The following is an 18,720-nucleotide window of genomic DNA, read 5'->3' on the forward strand; positions in this document are numbered from 1 at the left end:
GCAAGTAAAGCTTTTTCCAGCATTCTGCAGAAGGAAAATGTCACAATCTTGGTACTAAATTGCTATTCTTTTAGTTGAACATTTTATCTACACAGTGATTCTTGTAATTGTTACAACTGTGGAAGCTGAACTAACCTGACTTGATTCTTGAGCGTTCCAAGCAGTTTCACTCCACTCTTTACCCAGCTCAGTTCGAGCACAAATACATTTCCCAACAGTTGTAGATTTCAACTGACAGCCAGATTGAAAACAAATAGTCGTCATACACGTAACTGGACAAGTCACAGTATGTGTTTGTTTGGCTCTTCCCGTCAAGCCTACAGAACCACCTTTGCAACAGTTGTATGAGTTCAGGTTGGAGACGAGGATTTTAATTTCAGCTAGCTTTTTAAACTGCTTATGTATTGTGACTGGATTTAATGGAACAGCCAAATTAGACAAAAAAAATCTTCATTTTTGTTGCTATAGGTTTCCTCCCAGAATCTGTACGACCTGTTATATAAAAAGCAGCAAAGTTAAACCTTTTAGAATTCTCATTCATAAGAGTGTACAGTAACAGCCCTAAGCTGGAAAATTCTGCAGACTGTCAATCGACCAATTGAGGTCATCAGCAATTCAGTGAAAAATGTTTGCTGTTGATTTCATGACATGGTTCTCTGGTCCTTGCTCAAGCTTGCTAACTATTTCAGCTTAGGACTTTAAGCTAGATTTTATGCTCAATGGACAAATCCTGCAAATTTACTGGCAAAGCTGTAATTTCTGCTTGCCAAAATTGATTATGACTTGTCAACATAGCTGTCATTTGTTCAGTGAATCATTCTGTTCCGGGATGAATGTAGTCTTAGTTTGATTTGTTTGGACTGTCGTTTAAGTGATATGTTTCAGTTTTCTTTTGATTGTGGTGATAACACTTACGCTATGGGAGTTAAGCCAGTAGAAATGGCTGGGAAATTTCTCCATAAGATTGGTGCTTAATTTGATCTGAAGCAAAATTCCAGTTGTAAAGTTTAGTTTAAGGTTGGCACACTGCCCTTTCATCTCTGGAACATGGGTTCACATCCAGTACCAGCTGATGAGATGACAGCCTCCTCTCTTCTATCTGTAAGAGTCCTATGTGGGCAGTCTCAACCCAGCTCGCAGTCAGCACAAAACTGCCTCTACACGGGCACTCTCCGATCACGGGGGGGACTGGTGCGGCAAATGGAAAAATGACACATTGGTGCAGTTAGTGCTGCTCTTTTAAGATTGATGCTGGAAAGACATGAACTTTACTGAGTCCGTGGGAGAATATTTGGCTTCTCAGCACTAATATTTACCGTCAAAATGACCAAATAAACCTATTAAAAGAATACTCCAAAAATCAGATACACCTGCACCATGTGAAGAGGAAAACAAATTGCAAATGTGACTGATACATTCTTGGTGTCAATCTCATTCATACATTGAAGTCCTGCACACTCAAAGTATTTAGAATCATAGAACGGTTACAGCACGGAAGAAGGCCATTCAGCCCATCGAGTCCATGCCGGCTCTCCAAGAGCACTTCAGCTAGCCCCACTCCCCTGCCCTTTCCCCATAGCCCTACAGATTTCTTTCTTTCAGGTACTTATCCAACTCCCTTTTGAATGCCCTGATTGAATCTGCCTCCACCACCCTTTCAGGCAGTGTATTCCAGATCTTAACCACTTGCTGCGTAAAAAAGTTGTTTCTTACGTCACCTTTGGTTCTTTTGCCAATCACCTTAAATCTGTGTTCTCTGGTTCGCGACCCTTCCGCCAATGGGAACAGTTTCTCTCTATCTACTCTGTCCAGACCCCTCATGATTTTGAACACCTCGATCAAATCTCCTCTCAACCTTCTCTGCTCTAAGGAGAACAGCCCCAGCTTCTCCAGTCAGTCAACGTAACTGAAGTCCCTCATTCCTGGAATTATTCTCGTAAATCTTTTCTGCACCCTCTCTAAGGCCTTCACATCCTCCTTAAAGTGCAGTGCACAGAATTGGACACAATACCAGTTGAGGCCGAACCAGTGTTTTATACAGGTTCATCATAATTTCCACGCTTTCGTACTCTGCCTCTATTCATGAAGCCCAGGATCCCGTAAGCCTTTTTAACCGCTTTCTCAACCTGCCCTGCCACCTTCAACGATTTGTGCACATATACCCCTAGATCCCTCTGTTTGTGCACCCCCTTCAGGATTGTACCATTTAGTTTATATGTCCTCGCCTCTTTCTTCCAAAATGTATCTCATCACACTTTTCTGTGTTAAATTTCATCTGCCATGTGTCTGCCCATTTCACCAGCCTGTCTGTCTTCCTGAAGTCTATCACTATCCTCCTCACTGTTCACTATATTTCCATGTTTTGTGTCATCTGCAAATTTTGAAATTGTGCCCTGTACACCCAAATCCAAGTCATTAATATATATCAAGAAAAGCAATGGTCCTAGAACCGACCCCTGGGGAACAACACTGTATACCTTCCTCCAGTCTGAAAAACAACAGTTCACTGCTACTCTCTGTTTCCTGTCACTGAGCCAATTCTGTATCCATGCTGCCACTGTCCCTTTTATTCCATGGGCTTCAACTTTGCTGGCAAGCCTATTATGTGGCACTTTGTTGAACGCCTTTTGAAAATCCATGTTCACTACGTCAACCGCATTACCCTCATCAACCCTCTCTGTTACCTCATCAAAGAACTCTATCAAGTTGGTTAAACACGATTTGCCTTTAACAAATCTGTGCTGGCTTTCCTTAAATAATCCACACTTGTCTAAGTGACTATTAATTTTGTCCCTGATTACTGTTTCTAAAAGCTTCCCCACTACCGAGGTCAAACTGACTGGTCTGTAGTTGCTGGGTTTATCTTTACACCTTTTTTGAACAATGGTGTAACATTTGCAATTCTCCAGTCCTCTGGCACCACCCCCGTATCTAAGGAGGATTGGAAGATTATGGCCCGTACTGCCGCAATTTCCTCCCTCAATTCCCTCAGCATCCTAGGATGCATCCCATCCCCTCCTGGTGATTTATCTACTTTAAGTACAGCCAGCCTTTCTAATACCTCTATCAATTTTTATCCTATCAAGTATCTCCACTATCTCCTCCTCTACTATATCTATGGCAGCATCCTCTTCCTTGATGAAGACAGATGCAAAGTACTCATTTAGTACCTCAGCTATACCCTCTGCCTCCATGCGTAGGTCTCCGTTTTGGTCCCTAATAGACCCCACCCCTCCTTACTACCCTTTACTATTTATATGCCTGTAGAAGACTTTTGGATGACCTTTTATGTTGGCTGCCATTCTATTTTCATACCCTCTCTTTGCCCCTCTTATTTCCTTTTTCACTTCCCCTTTGACCTTTCTATATGTAGCCTGATTCTCCGATGTATTTGCAACGTGACATCTGTCATACGCACTCTTTTTCTGCTTCATCATATTCTCTATCTCTTTCGTCACTCAGGGAGCTCTGACTTTAGTCGCCCTGCCTTTCCCCCTAGTGGGAATGTACCTCAACTGTACTTGAACTATTTTCTCTTTAAAGGCAGCCCATTGTTCCATTACAGTTTTGCCTGCCAATCTTTGATTCCAGTTTACCTGGGCCAGATCTGTTCTCACCCCACTGAAATTGCACCCCCCCCCCCCCCCCCCCAGTTAAACATTTTTACTCTAGATTACTCCCTGTCCTTTTCCATAGCTAATCTAAACCTTATGATACTATGATCACCATTCCCTAAATGTTCACCTGCTCCACTTGGCCTACCTCATTCCCCAGAACCAGAGCCAGCAATGCCTCCTCCCTCGTCGGGCCGGAAACCTACTGATCAAGAAAGTTCTCCTGAACGCACTTCAGAAATTCTTCCCCTTCTCTGCCCTTAACACTATTACAAGCCCAGTCTATATTAGGATAGTTGAAGTCCCCCATTATTACTACTCTAGTTCTTGCACCTCTCTGTAATTTCTTTGCAAATTTGCTCCTCCATATCTTTCCCACTATTTGGTGATCTATAGAATACACCTAGTAGTGTAATGGCACCTCTTTTTTTTCTTAACTCTAGCTATATAGATTATGTCCTTGACCCCTTCCAGGACATCCTCCTTCTCCAGCACTGTAACATTCTCCTTGACCAATACTGCCTCACCGCCTCCTATCTTTCCTTCCCTATCTTTCCTGAACACTTTATAACTAGGAATATTTAATACCCAATCCTGCCCTTTTTTGAGCCAGGTCTCCGTTATTGCCACAACATCATATTCCCATATGGCTATTTGTGGCTGCTGCTCACTTACCTTGTTTACTGCACTTCGTGTGCTCACGTACATACACTGTAAACCCATCAAGACCCTCCTGTATTCTCTCTTAGTTTGACCCCCCCCCCCCGCAAATATGTTTCAAAATCCAAGCTTGGTGTTGCCGAATAAGTACTTTTGTTACCTTGGTGTATATGTGTTTTTTTAAAACAGGCTCCTCGTCATATATTGCATTTTTGACGGACTCTCAAATTAAGCAGCAGTGGAGATGATTGCATTCATGTGGGTGTTTCCGCCTCCACTGTGACTGTATTTTTTCAAAAAGGGAGAGTTAATTTTGAATTGTTAACGATGTTTAACTGTATCTAATTTTTTTAAAAGCCATTCACAAAATATGTAATTGAACAATTTTCCCTTTTTTAATTTAAAGGAGCTAAACTTCTGTCTTGTATAACTGCTTTCAAGTAACTGTTAGCAAGAAAATTGCACACCAGAAGATTTTAACATTTTGGATACGTCAGTTGTGGTATTTGCCTCCTCATGTGTTTGCTTCTTGTGTTCTAGATGAGGCAGAGCACCGTCAATATGAAGAGTGGCTGCTCCACACACAACAGCTGCTTCAAATGCAGCTGAAATTTTTAGAAGAGCAGATTGGAGTCCACAGGAAGTCCAGGAAAGCATTATGTGCCAAGCAACGGACAGCCAAGAAGGCGGGACGCGAGTTCCCCGAGGCAGATGCAGAAAAACTTAAACGAGTTACAGAGCAACAAAGTAAAATCCAGAAACAACTCGATCAGGTAGGGATAGGAACATAAATCTTGAGGCTTTCAAAACCCAAGCTTAGTGTTGCCGAATAACTACTTTTGTTACCTTGGTTTATCAATAATTTTTATCTTTAGTAGTGCCACTAGCATAGTAATATATTAGATAGGAGGAAACCATCGCTTCATCTATCTAGCCCATCCAATTATCCCCTTTCTTTCTAATGAAAGTTCTATACACACGCTCGTACGTACATGTTTGGATGCCAGGGACTTGTCTCTTTTTTTGAAACCCCTCGAAGTTTTCTTTCCAACATATGGAACAAGCTGCCAGTGCAGGTGGTTGATCACTCTTTTGTGAAAGAAATTTTGTCTTGAGTTTCCTTTTTACTGTTTTTTTTCCTCTTGAATCTACATACCTCTGGCTGGAGTTCCATATACAGGAAACTTTCTGGTATCCGGCACTGACGGGACCGAGCTGGTGCCGTTAGATCAAAACTGCCGTATAAACCAGCGGCAATGTTAAAACATACAGAGCTTTTCAGCTCTCTGAGAATCAACAAACCCTGTTGCTTAGCAACAGCTTCAAAACAGTCGGCTGCAGCTGCAAGCGTCTCTAGCTGAAGCTGTTGCTTAGCTACAGACCTTGCAGAGCCTGACTGGGGGGAAAAAAGCAACGAGAAGTAATAAAACTTATAGAAAACGGCTCCTGAATTTTGCCGGTAGATAGAGCTTTCTGGACTTTTAACCTCCGGTTAAATGAAAGTTTCCTGTATACCAAGACCTTACGTTTCCAACTTACCGAACTGCTTAATCTATTGTCTTCTCAAGTGAAAACTCCCTCTTAATAGAACTGCTTCCCTAACCAGAAATTTTTTACCAAACGTTATGTAGAATGAGCCACGTCGGTGTTGAAGTTAAACTTGAATTTATCTTTGCATATTCTAGAAGTTAATACTGTAAATTTGGTTGGAAATCTAATGAGGGAGGCTTAACTGGTCCCCTGAGATTGGTGTTAATTTACAGTGTGTGCCAGTGAGGTGGTTCATTATAAAATTATTCTGATTTCGTAGCTAAGCTTCATTATATTTCAGTTCTAAGGTTTTTTTAAAAATCTGTTTCAGGTCCGTAAACAGCAAAAGGAGCATACAAACCTTATGACCGAATATCGGAATAAACAGCAACAAAAATGTTCCCTATCTCCCTCTGGGATGATGGCGACAACCTCATCCCAGAACCCTAGAGTAATGCCCAAACTTTCAACACCCATGTTATCAGCAGCATTAGCCCAGCAAGGAGGAGCAATCCTTGGACCCCAAGCAATAGCTCAGCAACCAAATACACTAATAGGACACACAGGAAATATAAGAATGCCACAGATCGGGGCTACACTACCACTTCAACAGGGACCAACATTCTTGACCTCAGCTGTGACCCAACAACAAGAATATCCCTCTGCCTCAGGAACTGTATCTTCTGCTCCTTCAACCAGCTTTTTTTCTGGGAATTCTGCTGCTCAAACCCTTACAAATGAAAACAGACTCCTGCAAGAGAGACAGCTACAACTGCAGCAAAGAATGCAACTTATTCAACAGCAAGGACTCGTCGGGCCATCGCCGCCGCAAAGCATCATGGGAAAGTTACAGCAACAAAGTATCATTGGTCAGCTTCAGCCAACGACTCAGCCAAGTATTGTGGGTAACAAACCGACACTGACACAGCAGGGTATCATGGGTCCGCAGCAGCAAGGCTTCATTGGACAACAGCCGGGGATTGTCGTCCAGGCACAACACCAGCCGGGGATTGTCGTCCAGGCACAACACCAGCCGGCTCAGCAGCAGCCAGGTCTTGCAGGACAGCAGCTACCCCAACAGCACAGCAACATGGGTCAGGCACAGCAGCAGCCAGCAACACCACACCAGCAGAGTCTGGCACCTCAGCAGCAACATTTAAGGCTGATGGGGCAACAACAGCTCCCAGTTGGTCAACAGCAAGGCCTCCTTGGACATCAGCAACCCCACCAACAGGGTCTTGCAAGTCAGCCAAAACCTCCACGGCCCCAGCCAGGCCTTATGGCGCAGCAGTTGCCACACCAGCAAGGTCTTGCAGGTCAACAGCAAGTCCTCACTTCTCAGCAGCAGCAGCAGAATCTGGTTTTACAGCAGCAGGCACCCAGTGCTCCTTTGCAACAGCAAGGGCTCCTAGGGCATCAACAAGGGGTTGTGTCCCAGAGTCAGCAGTTGGCAACAATGACCCCACTGCAACAGCACCACCTTCAAGCCGTTTCAGGACAGCTGCACCCACAGAGTGTTATCAGGCAGAACAACATTCTGAGGCTTTCCACACCCTTCCAAAGCCAACAGCAAAGCACAATGGGACATCAAACTCGAATGCAAGGTATAATGAGGCAGCAGTCTCAAGATGTTTTGGGCCAGCACCTGGCAACACAAGGCATAATGGGACAGCAGACTCCACTACAAGTCCTAAGGCACCAGCTGCCGGGCATAATAGGGCAGGGACAGCAGCAGCATCAGCCCCAGGGCATGATGGGGCAGGGCATGAGGCAGCAGCATCAGCCCCAGGTCTCAATGGAGCAAGGGCAGCAATCCCAGCCTCAGGGGACAATGAGCCAGGGACAGCAGCATCAGCCCCAGAGCACGATTGGACAGGGACAAGAGCACCCGCCTCATGCTCCAATGGGAATGGGACAGCAGCCACAGCCTCCTCCCCAGCCCCAGGGAACAATGGGGCAAGGGATGGGGCAGCAGGCACAACCACCTCCCCAGCCCCAGACCATGATGGGACAGCAGGCACAGCCACCATCCCAACCCCAAGGCACAGGGGGGCAGCAAACCGCATCCCAGCCCCAGAGCACAGTGGGGCAAGGGATGGGACAACAGATGACGCAGGGAATTGGGCAGCAGCTCCAATCCCAGGGCACAATGGGACAGCAGCCCCCTCAGGGCCCATTGGGGCAGGGACTGGGACAGCAGCAGCAGTCATCCCAGGGACAGCAGCAAGCCCAGCCTCAGGGCATGATGGGGATAGGACAGCAGCAGTCCCATGGCACGATGGGGATGGGACAGCCCCAGCCGCAGGGCCCGATGGGGCAGGCAAAGCAACAGCAGCAGCCTCAAGGTTTGATTGGGATGAGGCAGGGGCAGCAGCAACAACTGCTGCAGGGCCTGATGGGGCAGTGGCCGCTGCAGCCTCAGGGTATGGTTCGGCAGGGACAGCCACAAAGCCTGATGGGGCAGGGACAGCTGCCACAGAGCTTGATGGGTCAAGAGCAAGGACAGCAGCAGCAGCCACGTCCACAGGGCATGTTGGGGCAAGGTCAGGGACAGCAGCAATTGCAGAACCTAATGGGACAGAGACAGTCTCCAGGCACAGTGGGGCAAGGACAGCGGTTGCAGAGTCTCGGTACCATTGGTGGGCAGCAACCCCTGCAGGCTTCGGGTATGGTGGGGCAGGAGAAGGAGCAGGAACAGCAACAGGAGCAACCGCCTCCAGGCACGGTGAGGCAGGGGCAGCAGCCAGCCCAAATTGTAATGGAACAGGAGTCCTTGCTGCCTTCCCAGTGCATAATGGGGCAGGACCGTAACCAGCCACCAACTCCGAATATGATGGGGCAGCAGCTGTCCAAGAGTGCAATAGGACTGGGGCAACCTCAGGGTATGATGTATCAGAATCTACAAACACGACCAGTGACATCCGTGCAACAACCAATGCAACAAGGCATTGCAGGACAGCAGCGACTTCTGAATCAGCAGGGTCAGTTAATGAGACGTGTACAACAACAAGCTGTAGCAGGCCTACAACAGAATAATGGTCTCAGTTTACAAGGAGTGGTGCGAGTAGCAACATCTCAGCAGCACGGAACTGTGGGCGATCCAAGACCGGGGGTACAAAACATCATGACTTCACAGTCGTTTCAGCAACAGCATGCAGGGCTGCGTTCAGTTCATATAACCGGTCAACCGATTGGTTTAGGCCATCTTCGTCCCGGCATGGTGTATGTTCAGCAGATCAAAGCTGAGCATGGAGGGAAGCCACAAGAAATGGCCCATCTAATTCAAAACAAACGAGCAAGGCAGAACATGGGGTCAGCAAGTGAATTGGTGTCTGCTCAAGCTCATTGCAGTCGTTCACAAATGCAACGTCCAGAGTTAAATAAAACCAATTTGGGAGATGCGTCGCTACAAGGTGAAACTCTGGAAACAATAATACAGCCACAACCAGAATTACTTAAAAACCATGAATCCAAAGAGAGTAGTGTTTGCATGTCAGACCCTATTGCAATTATACCTCAAAAGATACCTGATTCAAAGTCCGATGCATTAGCAATGAAACCACACGGGACTGTAGGAAAAGCAAGCTCTGTTACTGAGTCGCAAGCCAGAATTAATGTAGAGATCCATGAACAAAGTGACTTGAAGAAAGCTTGTACATTTGACTTCCCGATATCTCCCCCAAGTCATGTAGCAAAGGAGGAATACCCTGGACTGAGGTCAGAATCATCACTCCTAAATCAGACCAATGGACAAGAGGAATGTGCACAGAAAGTCATGGGAAGGCAGGATAGCTGTTCTAAATTACAGGAAGGTGCTGCTAAAGACACCAATACAGCAGGTACTGGTCACTTAGTGAAACAGGAAAATATTGATGCAGTTCGCTGTGGATATTCAGATGGAACTGTAAAACATGAGTCAAATACTGACTCTTTCAATGCCTTGAATGTAGGGGATCAGTCTTTTCTTGCTCCCAGGTCCGAGGCTGGACAGCTGCTGCTTCAGAAACTGTTACGCACTAAGAACTTGCAGCTCGTGGCGCAGCGCTCCGGAGATGGAACGCACTTAGCTGTAAAAGGTCACATTGAAAGCAAAGCGGTGATGGTAGATCGAAAACTACAAGGTGCAACTGGAAATACAGAGGTTAGTTAAAAACATTGTTTATAGCAACGTCACAATCTTCGTACAATATCGCTACCATGTCAGCATTTCCCATTTCAAATTAAAGATCAGACTTTTCATGAATTATAAAGTACGTTCACAGGCAATCACTTGCCAGCAAGTTTAGTCTCTTACTGGAGCTATGCTAATCCAGTACTGCTTCTCCACTTCGAATGTATATCGGGTTTCATTCCGTGAGTCTTTTGCTGACATTCGAAGCAGTTCTGTTATTAGGATACCAGAAAAATATTTAATCACAAATTAATTTGGTCTTTTTCACATTATACATTCTTAATTATTTCCTACAGTTATTTGCAAAATTTTGTTTGTGGAAAGGTTTTTCTGCAATTATAAACAGGAAATGGTGAGAACAGAAAAGCAGGGCAGTCGGTATATGGGGGAAAAATAGGCAGTTTAACATTTCAAGCCAGACATTCTAAGAAGTCCACATGTTTGTGGTGGAGGAGGGTTCTCGTAACAATGGAAATCTATCGTGCTCGCAGGGAAATTGTGCTAGTCTATACATCACGGGACCTTCTGTTCCCTGGGGCAAGCATAGCAGTCAATAGAGTGGGTCTGAAGTGATCACAGGGCCTGTCATGGCCTTTTTTAGTATGCTGGCCTGCTATCCAGCTGTGGGGGAGCCAAACACGAAGGTGTGCAAAAATGTGCCAACTGGCTGAAGCTTCTTCAGCACTCATTAGTCTGGGAGGAGTGGCTTGTGCAGAGTGCAGTAAATTTGGTGTTATTTTGAATTGCCCTGTCCACATTTTGCACTGGATGCTTTGTCTCCAAACTTCCTTTCAGGTTCCCTCTATCCTAGATTTGGCTCCTAGGTTTCCTTTTGATTTCTATGGAATGTTTGACGAGTAGAATGTGTCTCACTCATGTTTTTTGGCTGCTTGTGATCCACCAGGAATAACTAACGCTCCTATTGTGACCACATCATGTGCCAATATTCAACTGGTGGTTCTTGAATTTATTTGTACGGCAGCTATGTCTGCTTTTATAAAACATTACCTCCTAGATCTGACAAGCACTTTGATGCTTTTGTGATCTAAACTGGCCTCAAAATCTAAGTCATAGACCTTCCCATTTAAGGCCCCTTAAGTTTCTCTCTGACCTACACTTAAGATAGCCTTGTGTGTTTAGTTCTTGGCTTTATTTAGTTCAGTCGTTTTGCCGTTGACTACTGTCAAGAGTTGAGATGCAATTGCAGATTGAGGTCCTATATGCAACTGGTGTTATGGAAGGCCCATATGATCAACATGTTTCCTGTATTGCTCCAAACTCTTGAACTGAGTTACAGTGTCAGATCACAGTTATATAGTTGTATTAATAGTTTGTGAACAATTGGACCCATTGAATGAAAGCATTCTTTGGGAGCGGGAGGAATTAGTTTGAGGTATTCTTTCTTCACTTCTGTGTCATCGAGCAAGTGGGGCCGTGGTCAGTTTTCTCATTGAATTGGCTGTCATGCCTTCTAAGCCTAAATAAAAATTGACCTTCCCTGATTGCGTTGCAGGTAAAGGTACTGTTGGGTGTAGTGCTAAGCCATCCAGAATAGCAGATCTCTGGTCTGTGCTGAGTTAGCCAATCTTAAACAGAGTGGTACAACGGGCCTCCGGGCCTCTGGCGAGGGAGGGTAAGAAATTAGTCAGCTTTCCTGTTCCTGATCGACCACCCCGGACAGTGTATGTATGTATGTGAATGTCCAGTCAGAACAGGATTTGGCTTGGTTATGATGCCTTCTGCAGTCAAAAAGCCTGCTGGTAGGCTGCCTGTGGACCTTACCCCAGCATGAGAGAGTACCTTTGGGAGAAAATGGGAAAAACAAAAAAGAACACAAGTTGTCCGCTTACGGAGGCTCTTAACACACCAAGGAGTCCTTTGGATTCCAGCCATGAAGTATATGGACAGGCAGAACTCATAATTTTTCCAGTTGGATAGGTTACCATATTTTGTTGTATTTGGAATCTATCTAGAGGTGAACCTAAAATTGATAAATTGCTCCTCCTTTCCCACATTTAAAATCTCTAGCTTTAAATTAAACAACAAATGGCACTATTTTAAATGCACCAAAAACCTGATGGTCCGAATAGTGCAACTGTTCAGTCATTAGCATACAACCTATTTTCATCAAATCAGTCAGCTTTTGCTCCAAAAAAAAAAGTTGAATTATCAAATAATTCAAATTAAGCAATTGAAATAAAACGGCAGAGAAGCTGTTTTGCACAATTTCAATTTGAATTAATAAATAACTTGAATTAAGCCTTTGAATTAAGCGGAATAGACTGTATACTCCTAATTTGCAATCTGACTTTATTTCATGTTTAGGTTGCGGCTTTCTTGATGTGTTTTTTGTTTTATGGTATCTTCAACATCCACCACCGGCGCACCGTGGCTGCAGTGTTTACTATCTACAGGATACACTGCAGCAACTCACCAAGCCTTCTTTGGCAGCACCTCCCAAACACGTGACCACCTCCACCTAGAAGGGCAAGGGCAGCAGGTGCATGGGAACACCATCACCTCCCAAGTTCCCCTTCAGTCACACACTATCCTGACTTGGAAATATATCGCCGTTCCTTCATCGTCGCTGGGTCAAAATCCTGGAATTCCTTTCCTAATAGGGAGCTGTTCAAGAACAAGGCCCACCACCAATTCTCTTATGCAACTAGAGGTGGGCACTAAATGCCGGCCTTGCCAGCGACACCACATCACGAGAATACATTTTTTAAATTTACATTGGGGTCAGTTTTTTAAAAAAACTTGACAGTAATCATTCACATACAGTACATTGTACTTTTAATTATAGTTATAGTGAATTTCTCCAACTATTTTAAATAAATGTAAGTATAGAAATGGCAAATCAAAGCAGTTGACTTTTCTCTCCCCGGGTTTGGGATCTCATTCAGTAGTCTACTGCTATTGTATGAACTTGTGCAAATCGTTCACATTTCTACACATCATTTAGAGTACCTGTATACAATTGAATATCGATGGGTTTTGTTCGAGTGCATTGGAATATTTGAGAGGAAATGTTGAGGTGTGATTTTTTTTTTAAATAGTTTTGCTTATGTTGGCCAATAGAAAGAAATGCCATTTTAACACGGATCAATTACTTCAATATGAAAAATATCCAACAGAAATACTGTTGTGCGCAGGGCATCAAAATCCAAAGTCGAAGTCAGACTCGTGGATATCATGGGTTATTTTGCCCGCTTTTCATTTATACTGATTCATGAAAAAAGAAATGAGCAGATGTAAAAAAAAACTGTTCCTCTTTTTAATTTACTCTTTTTTAAAAAAATAAGATAAAGGAATTTCAGGAAATTAGCAAGAAAAACTTGGGCCCGAAATCAAAAAGGACACAGAAAGCAGCTGACCGAGGCACCAACTCACGGAAGAAGAGTAAAAAGGATGAGGGAATAAAAAGTACAGATGCCCTTATGAAGCAGCTGCAACAGGTACCAGCGTATGATTTTAAATAACTCTTGATATAATTTAGAAACTCCGGACTGAGATTGTACTGTAGAATCATAACAATCTCACATTCTGAAAATTCTCTAATATTTACGTGGAGTGCAAGAATTCCAATGTGCTTGATTTTTTTTTTAACAGCAGCTCCCACTTGCCTTACTTAATCCATTTGCTGAGTTGCTATTGGGTGCTTCAAATGGGGCTATGGATTCTTTGATAACCCTTCTAGCTTTTCATGTTGTAAATTGTTGCCCAAATGGGCAGAGAATCTGTCAGCTACTTGTTGAAGGCTTTTAAAAATGTTGCCATAAATCATAGAAAGTAACCATGTCCCCAGAGTCCATCAGCGAGTAGATGTTAATTGTAGAGATTCTGATTCATTGACTTTTAGCTTTTTTTTCTAGTTTTCCGATCACCCCCCCCCCAACCCCCGGCAAAATAAAATTCAAATGTTTTCTCTCCTTTTGGTCCCTCGATTCATTTAGTAGCTGGCCTTCATTGTACTGCAACATCCTGGCTATGATGCCCCTTGTGGATTTCCATTTTAATCCAGGCCATTTGGCTGAAAATGTGTGACGGCAGAGGCTTGGTAGCAATCCATTTACAACCACTCTTGAAAGAGATAATTAACGTGTGCTGTTCAGTTATGGTGAGGTCGGGGGGGAGAAATAACACATTGAAGACTGCAACGCCATGAAGATGCTGCTGTAAAAGTTATTGTGACATCCTAGAGTGATATTTTCACACTAGAAAAGTTACTTCACAAAAATGACATACAACATCCAGAGGACTGGAGAATTGCAAATGTTACAACCTTATTCAAAAAAGGGTGCAAGGATAAACCCAGCAACTACAGACCAGTCAAGTTTAACTTCGGTAGTGGGGAAGCTTTTAGAAATGATAATCCGGGACAAAATTAACAGTCACTTGGACAAGTGTGGATTAATTAAGGAAAGCCAGCATGGATTTGCGTGTTTAACTAACTTGATTGAATTTTTTGATGAGGTAACAGAGAGGGTTGATGAGGGCAATGCGGTTGATGTGGTGTACATGGACTTCCAAAAAGCGTTTGATAAAGTGCCGCAATAGGCTTGCCAGCAAAGTTGAAGCCCATGGAATAAAAGGGACAGTGGCAGCATGGATACAAAATTGGCTAAGTGACAGGAAACAGAGCAGTGGTGAACGGTTTTTTGGACTGGAGGAAGGTATACAGTGGTGTTCCCCAGGGGTCAGTACTAGGACCACTGCTTTTCTTGATATATATTGATGACTTAGACTAACGCAGAAAAGTGCGAAGTGATACATTTTGGTAGGAAGAACGAGGAGAGGCAATATAAACTAAAGGGTACAATCCTAAAGTGGGTGCACGAACAGAGACCTGGGGGTATATGTGCACAAATCATTGAAGGTGGCAGGGCAGGTTGAGAAAGTGGTTAAAAAAGCATACGGGATCCTGGGCTTCATGAATAGAGGCATAGAATACAAAAGCAACGAAGTTATGATGAACCTGTATAAAACACTGGTTTGGCCTCAACTGGAGTATTGTGTCCAATCCTGGGCACTGCACTTTAGGAAGGATGTGAAGGCCTTAGAAAGGGTGCAGAAAAGATTTACAAGAATGGTTCCAGGGATGAGGGACTTCAGTTATGTGGATAGACTAGAGAAGCTGGGGTTGTTCTCCTTAGAGCAGAGCAGGTTGCGAGGAGATTTGATAGATGTGTTCAAAATCATGAGGGGTCTAGACAGAGTAGATAGAGGGAAACTGATCCCATTGGCGGAATGGTCGAGAACCAGAGAACACAGATTTAAGGTGATTGACAGAAGAACCAAAGGTGACATGAGGGAAAACTTTTTTATGCAGCGAGCGGTTAGGATCTGGAATGCACTGCCTGAGAGGGGGTGGTGGAGGCAGACGCAATCGTGGAATTGGATAAGTACCTGAAGGAAAACAATTTGCAGGGCTACAGGGAAAGGGCAGGGGAGTGGGACTAGCTGTGAAGTGCTCTTGCAGAGAGCTGGCACAGGCTCGACGGGCCAAATGGCGGCCTCCTGTGCTGTAACCATTCTATGATTCTAACATAATTCTTGCTTTTCAGAATTAAAATGTACTCACTACTGGCCCTACTGAAAAGGTTGTGTCTTCAGTGAAGTTACAGATTATTTGCAAGGTTGCTGGTGTATTTCTCTGTGTGGCCATTATTTTCTCTCTTTTTTTCCCCCCCTCCCCAGCAACTCTCCCTCCTTCCTTTGGTGGAACCGACCATTGAGGTGAACTTTGGTCTCTTTCCTCCATTTGGGAGCGGTCCATTCAACAGCAAGAACCAACTGAAAGGATCATTTGGGAATGCAGTGCTAGACAGTGTTCCAGATTACTACTCGCAGCTTCTCTACAAGGTAAATGTGACTAAAATGAAGCATTTATGTCTTGGTTTAGCCTAGTTTTGCCTCCTTGAATTATGTCACAGTACATAAGGGGTTAAAGACCAGTTTTACACTCAGAAAAACATGTTCTAGTTTATATTCTGATAAAATGATAGAGATTTGAACTGTATTGTCTCAGCCAAGTATCCAAAGGCGAGGCAAAGCCATTCAGTTCAAATGCAAACATCTTGCAGGATTTGTTGAAATATTTGTTTGGCAGCTTTTTTTTTTAATTCAATGGACAAGCTATTTACATTTGTTTGGTCCCGGTGATTTTCTGGAAAGTATTTTTCAGCCTTGCTGATTCTAATTTGGTTGTCTGTCTGAAGCTTCGAAGAGTGATAGCCAACCCAGGTAGCTTCCTTGAATGGTGAGAAAAGGGAAAGAACCACCACGTAAGAATATAAAGATTAGTGCAGCAGTTACAGTTGTTTGTTGTTTTCTACTTAGTTAATGAGATAATTATATTTATTAACTACTGTAAAATCTGTGCTGTGTCATTGCTTATTCATTTACTGCTTAATTAATTTGTTTGGTGGTTAAAGCCTAAGTTACTAAAGCTAAGTTTTGTTAGGTGTATTCTGCTGCCTTCCAAAATCAGAGACGATCATGTATGTAGGTATGTGATAAAACCAGTAAGCCAAAAAAGTGAATACGGTTCTCTGTTCAATCCCCGGGCACGCTACTAATTTATTTAGGTATCTGGGCAAGTGAAAATACTGTCTGGGACATAGTGAGGTGAGTAAAGGCCCACATACAGGAGTGGTCTGAGATGCTGAACCCAAAAATAATCCCAAAAGTGTAACAGTAAATCCATGATGAGGACCTTTGCTGGTAAAATATTTAGTAAATTGGTAGAGATTTAGAAAATATTTCAGACCAAGTTAATTCACAATGCAGTCTTCATTTTATTAGCCATTGTTTTGTTGTGTTCTGTACATTTTTGTGGAAGATTATTTTACAGATATTTGCCACTTTGTACCTCACAAAAGAAAGATACACTTGCAAATGAATGGCCTTTAAGACAAGGATGCCTATTTTAATACTCTAGAATTCAATGGATTAATTTTCTGTCATTCTTTAGCAGAACAATCTGAGTAACCCACCGACCCCACCTTCCTCGCTGCCTCCCACCCCTCCTCCCTCTGTCCAGCAGAAACTGGTGAACGGATTGGCCACTTCTGAGGAGCTGACTGAAGGGCAGAAAGAACTCGAAGGACAGAAGGGTATGAGAATTTGTTAGAACAGAATTATTTGGCACAATATATAGTGGTTTGATCTAACCCTGTCCAGAGGAGTGTTTAGATTTAGGCCAACGCCTACCCTGAGCAAGACTCACAGGTGTGTATCCTGACTGCATAGAATTATGAAAAACAAATGGGTTCACTGTAACTGAAAGAAAATAACTCTCGGCTGCATACAATCTCACCTGTTCATAAAAAACCGTTCAACTTGTAGTTATAAATCCCATGTAAATATTTTCTCAATTACTTGCCCTTTTACAGGTTAGATGGCATCTGGAGCACTGTGTTCAGTTCTGGGCACCGCACATCAGGAAGGATATATTGGCCTTGGAGGGGGGGCAGCGCAGATTCAGCAGAATGTTACTGGGACTAAAAGGGTTAAATTGAGGGCAGGTTGCCTAGACTAGGCTTGTATTCCCTTGAGTATAGTAGATTAAGAGGTGATCTAAATTGGAGCTAGGCCATCCAGGGGTGGTGTCAGGAAGTACTTCTTCACGTAAAGGGTAGTGGAAATCTAGAACTTCACGAAAAAGCTGTTGCGCCCGGGGGGTCAATTGAAAATTTCAAAACTGAGATGAACAAATTTTTGTTTGGTAAGATAAGAAATGCCTTTGAATTGGAATTGGAATTGGATATAAAGGAATACGGAACCAAGGTGGGTAACTGGAGTTAAGATACAGATTAGCCATGATCTAATTGAATAGCTCGAGGGGCTGAATGGCCTACTCCTGTTCTGTTATGCCCACCTATTCAGGATGTGCTTTGAGGCATACACAGGCGTTGAGACAAAATTATCAAAGTCTTTGTCGAAGTGTTATATTAACAAATATATCTTTTTTTAAAAAGCTAGTATCAGTAATGGTGACCATGAAACTACCGGATTGTCGTAAAAACCCATCTGGTTCACTAATGTCCTTTAGGGAAGGAAATCTGGTGTCCTTACCCGGTCTGGCCTTTGTGACTCCAGACCCACAGCAATGTGGTTGACTTAATTGCCCCTGAAATGGTGGCTCACCACCACCTTCTCGAGGGTAATTAGGGATGGGCAGTAAATGCTGGCCTTGCCAGCGACGCCCACATCACGTGAATTACTAAGAAAAAGAAAACTTGAATGCTGTACAAAGTATTTCCAAAATATATTCCCCAATGTTACCTTTAAGGTTCTGAAACTTGAGTGCAAAGCTGTTGACAAACCAATCTGGTATTGAAAGACAATGGATTAATTTTGAAGTGTCTCTCGACTGAAATTCTAGTTCATAAAGGTTGATCTTAAAATAGGGATGTAATATGTGTTATAGTAAATAAGGTGCAGTGAAACTGAAATGTCTTTGAACGTGATTGTGCTTGATCAGAGTTGGTCTTCAGTGGGATCCACCATATTGCCATGTTGGGTTTAATTTCTGACATGCAAGTGGTATGCTATGTGGATCACAGGTTTAGTTTGAACAACGGTTGAATGTTGCGCTTGGTTTATATATAGCCCATTGCGGAGTAATGCTATCTTTGTTCTACTTCATCGCAGATCTGCTGACAACAGAATTGAAGAATATGGATATGTTGGCTTCCTTGCCCACACCGCCGCACAACCAAAATGAGGAGCTAAGGTTTT

The 18,720-nt window shown here is 43.5% G+C and overlaps 1 protein-coding gene across 11 annotated transcripts in view; it reads left to right on the forward strand.

Moving 5' to 3' along the window:
- kmt2d (lysine (K)-specific methyltransferase 2D) overlaps positions 1-18,720 on the forward strand; it is a 239,566-nt gene that overhangs the window by 178,064 nt on the left and 42,782 nt on the right. For 10 of the 11 annotated variants that reach the window (XM_085972784.1, XM_085972778.1, XM_085972783.1 and 7 more), the window contains 6 exons: positions 4,815-5,047; positions 6,136-9,945; positions 13,281-13,433; positions 15,676-15,840; positions 16,952-17,093; positions 18,634-18,715. In XM_085972784.1, the coding sequence (XP_085828910.1) occupies positions 4,815-5,047; positions 6,136-9,945; positions 13,281-13,433; positions 15,676-15,840; positions 16,952-17,093; positions 18,634-18,715 (4,585 nt within the window). The remainder of the gene's footprint in view (positions 1-4,814; positions 5,048-6,135; positions 9,946-13,280; positions 13,434-15,675; positions 15,841-16,951; positions 17,094-18,633; positions 18,716-18,720) is intronic. The other variant, XM_085972785.1, reaches the window with a different exon arrangement.

The sequence above is a fragment of the Somniosus microcephalus genome, chromosome 33 (genome assembly GCF_052327205.1).
Source record: "Somniosus microcephalus isolate GS21.2 chromosome 33, FLI_Smic_1.0, whole genome shotgun sequence".
In the NCBI taxonomy this organism is placed as follows: Eukaryota; Metazoa; Chordata; class Chondrichthyes; order Squaliformes; family Somniosidae; genus Somniosus; species Somniosus microcephalus.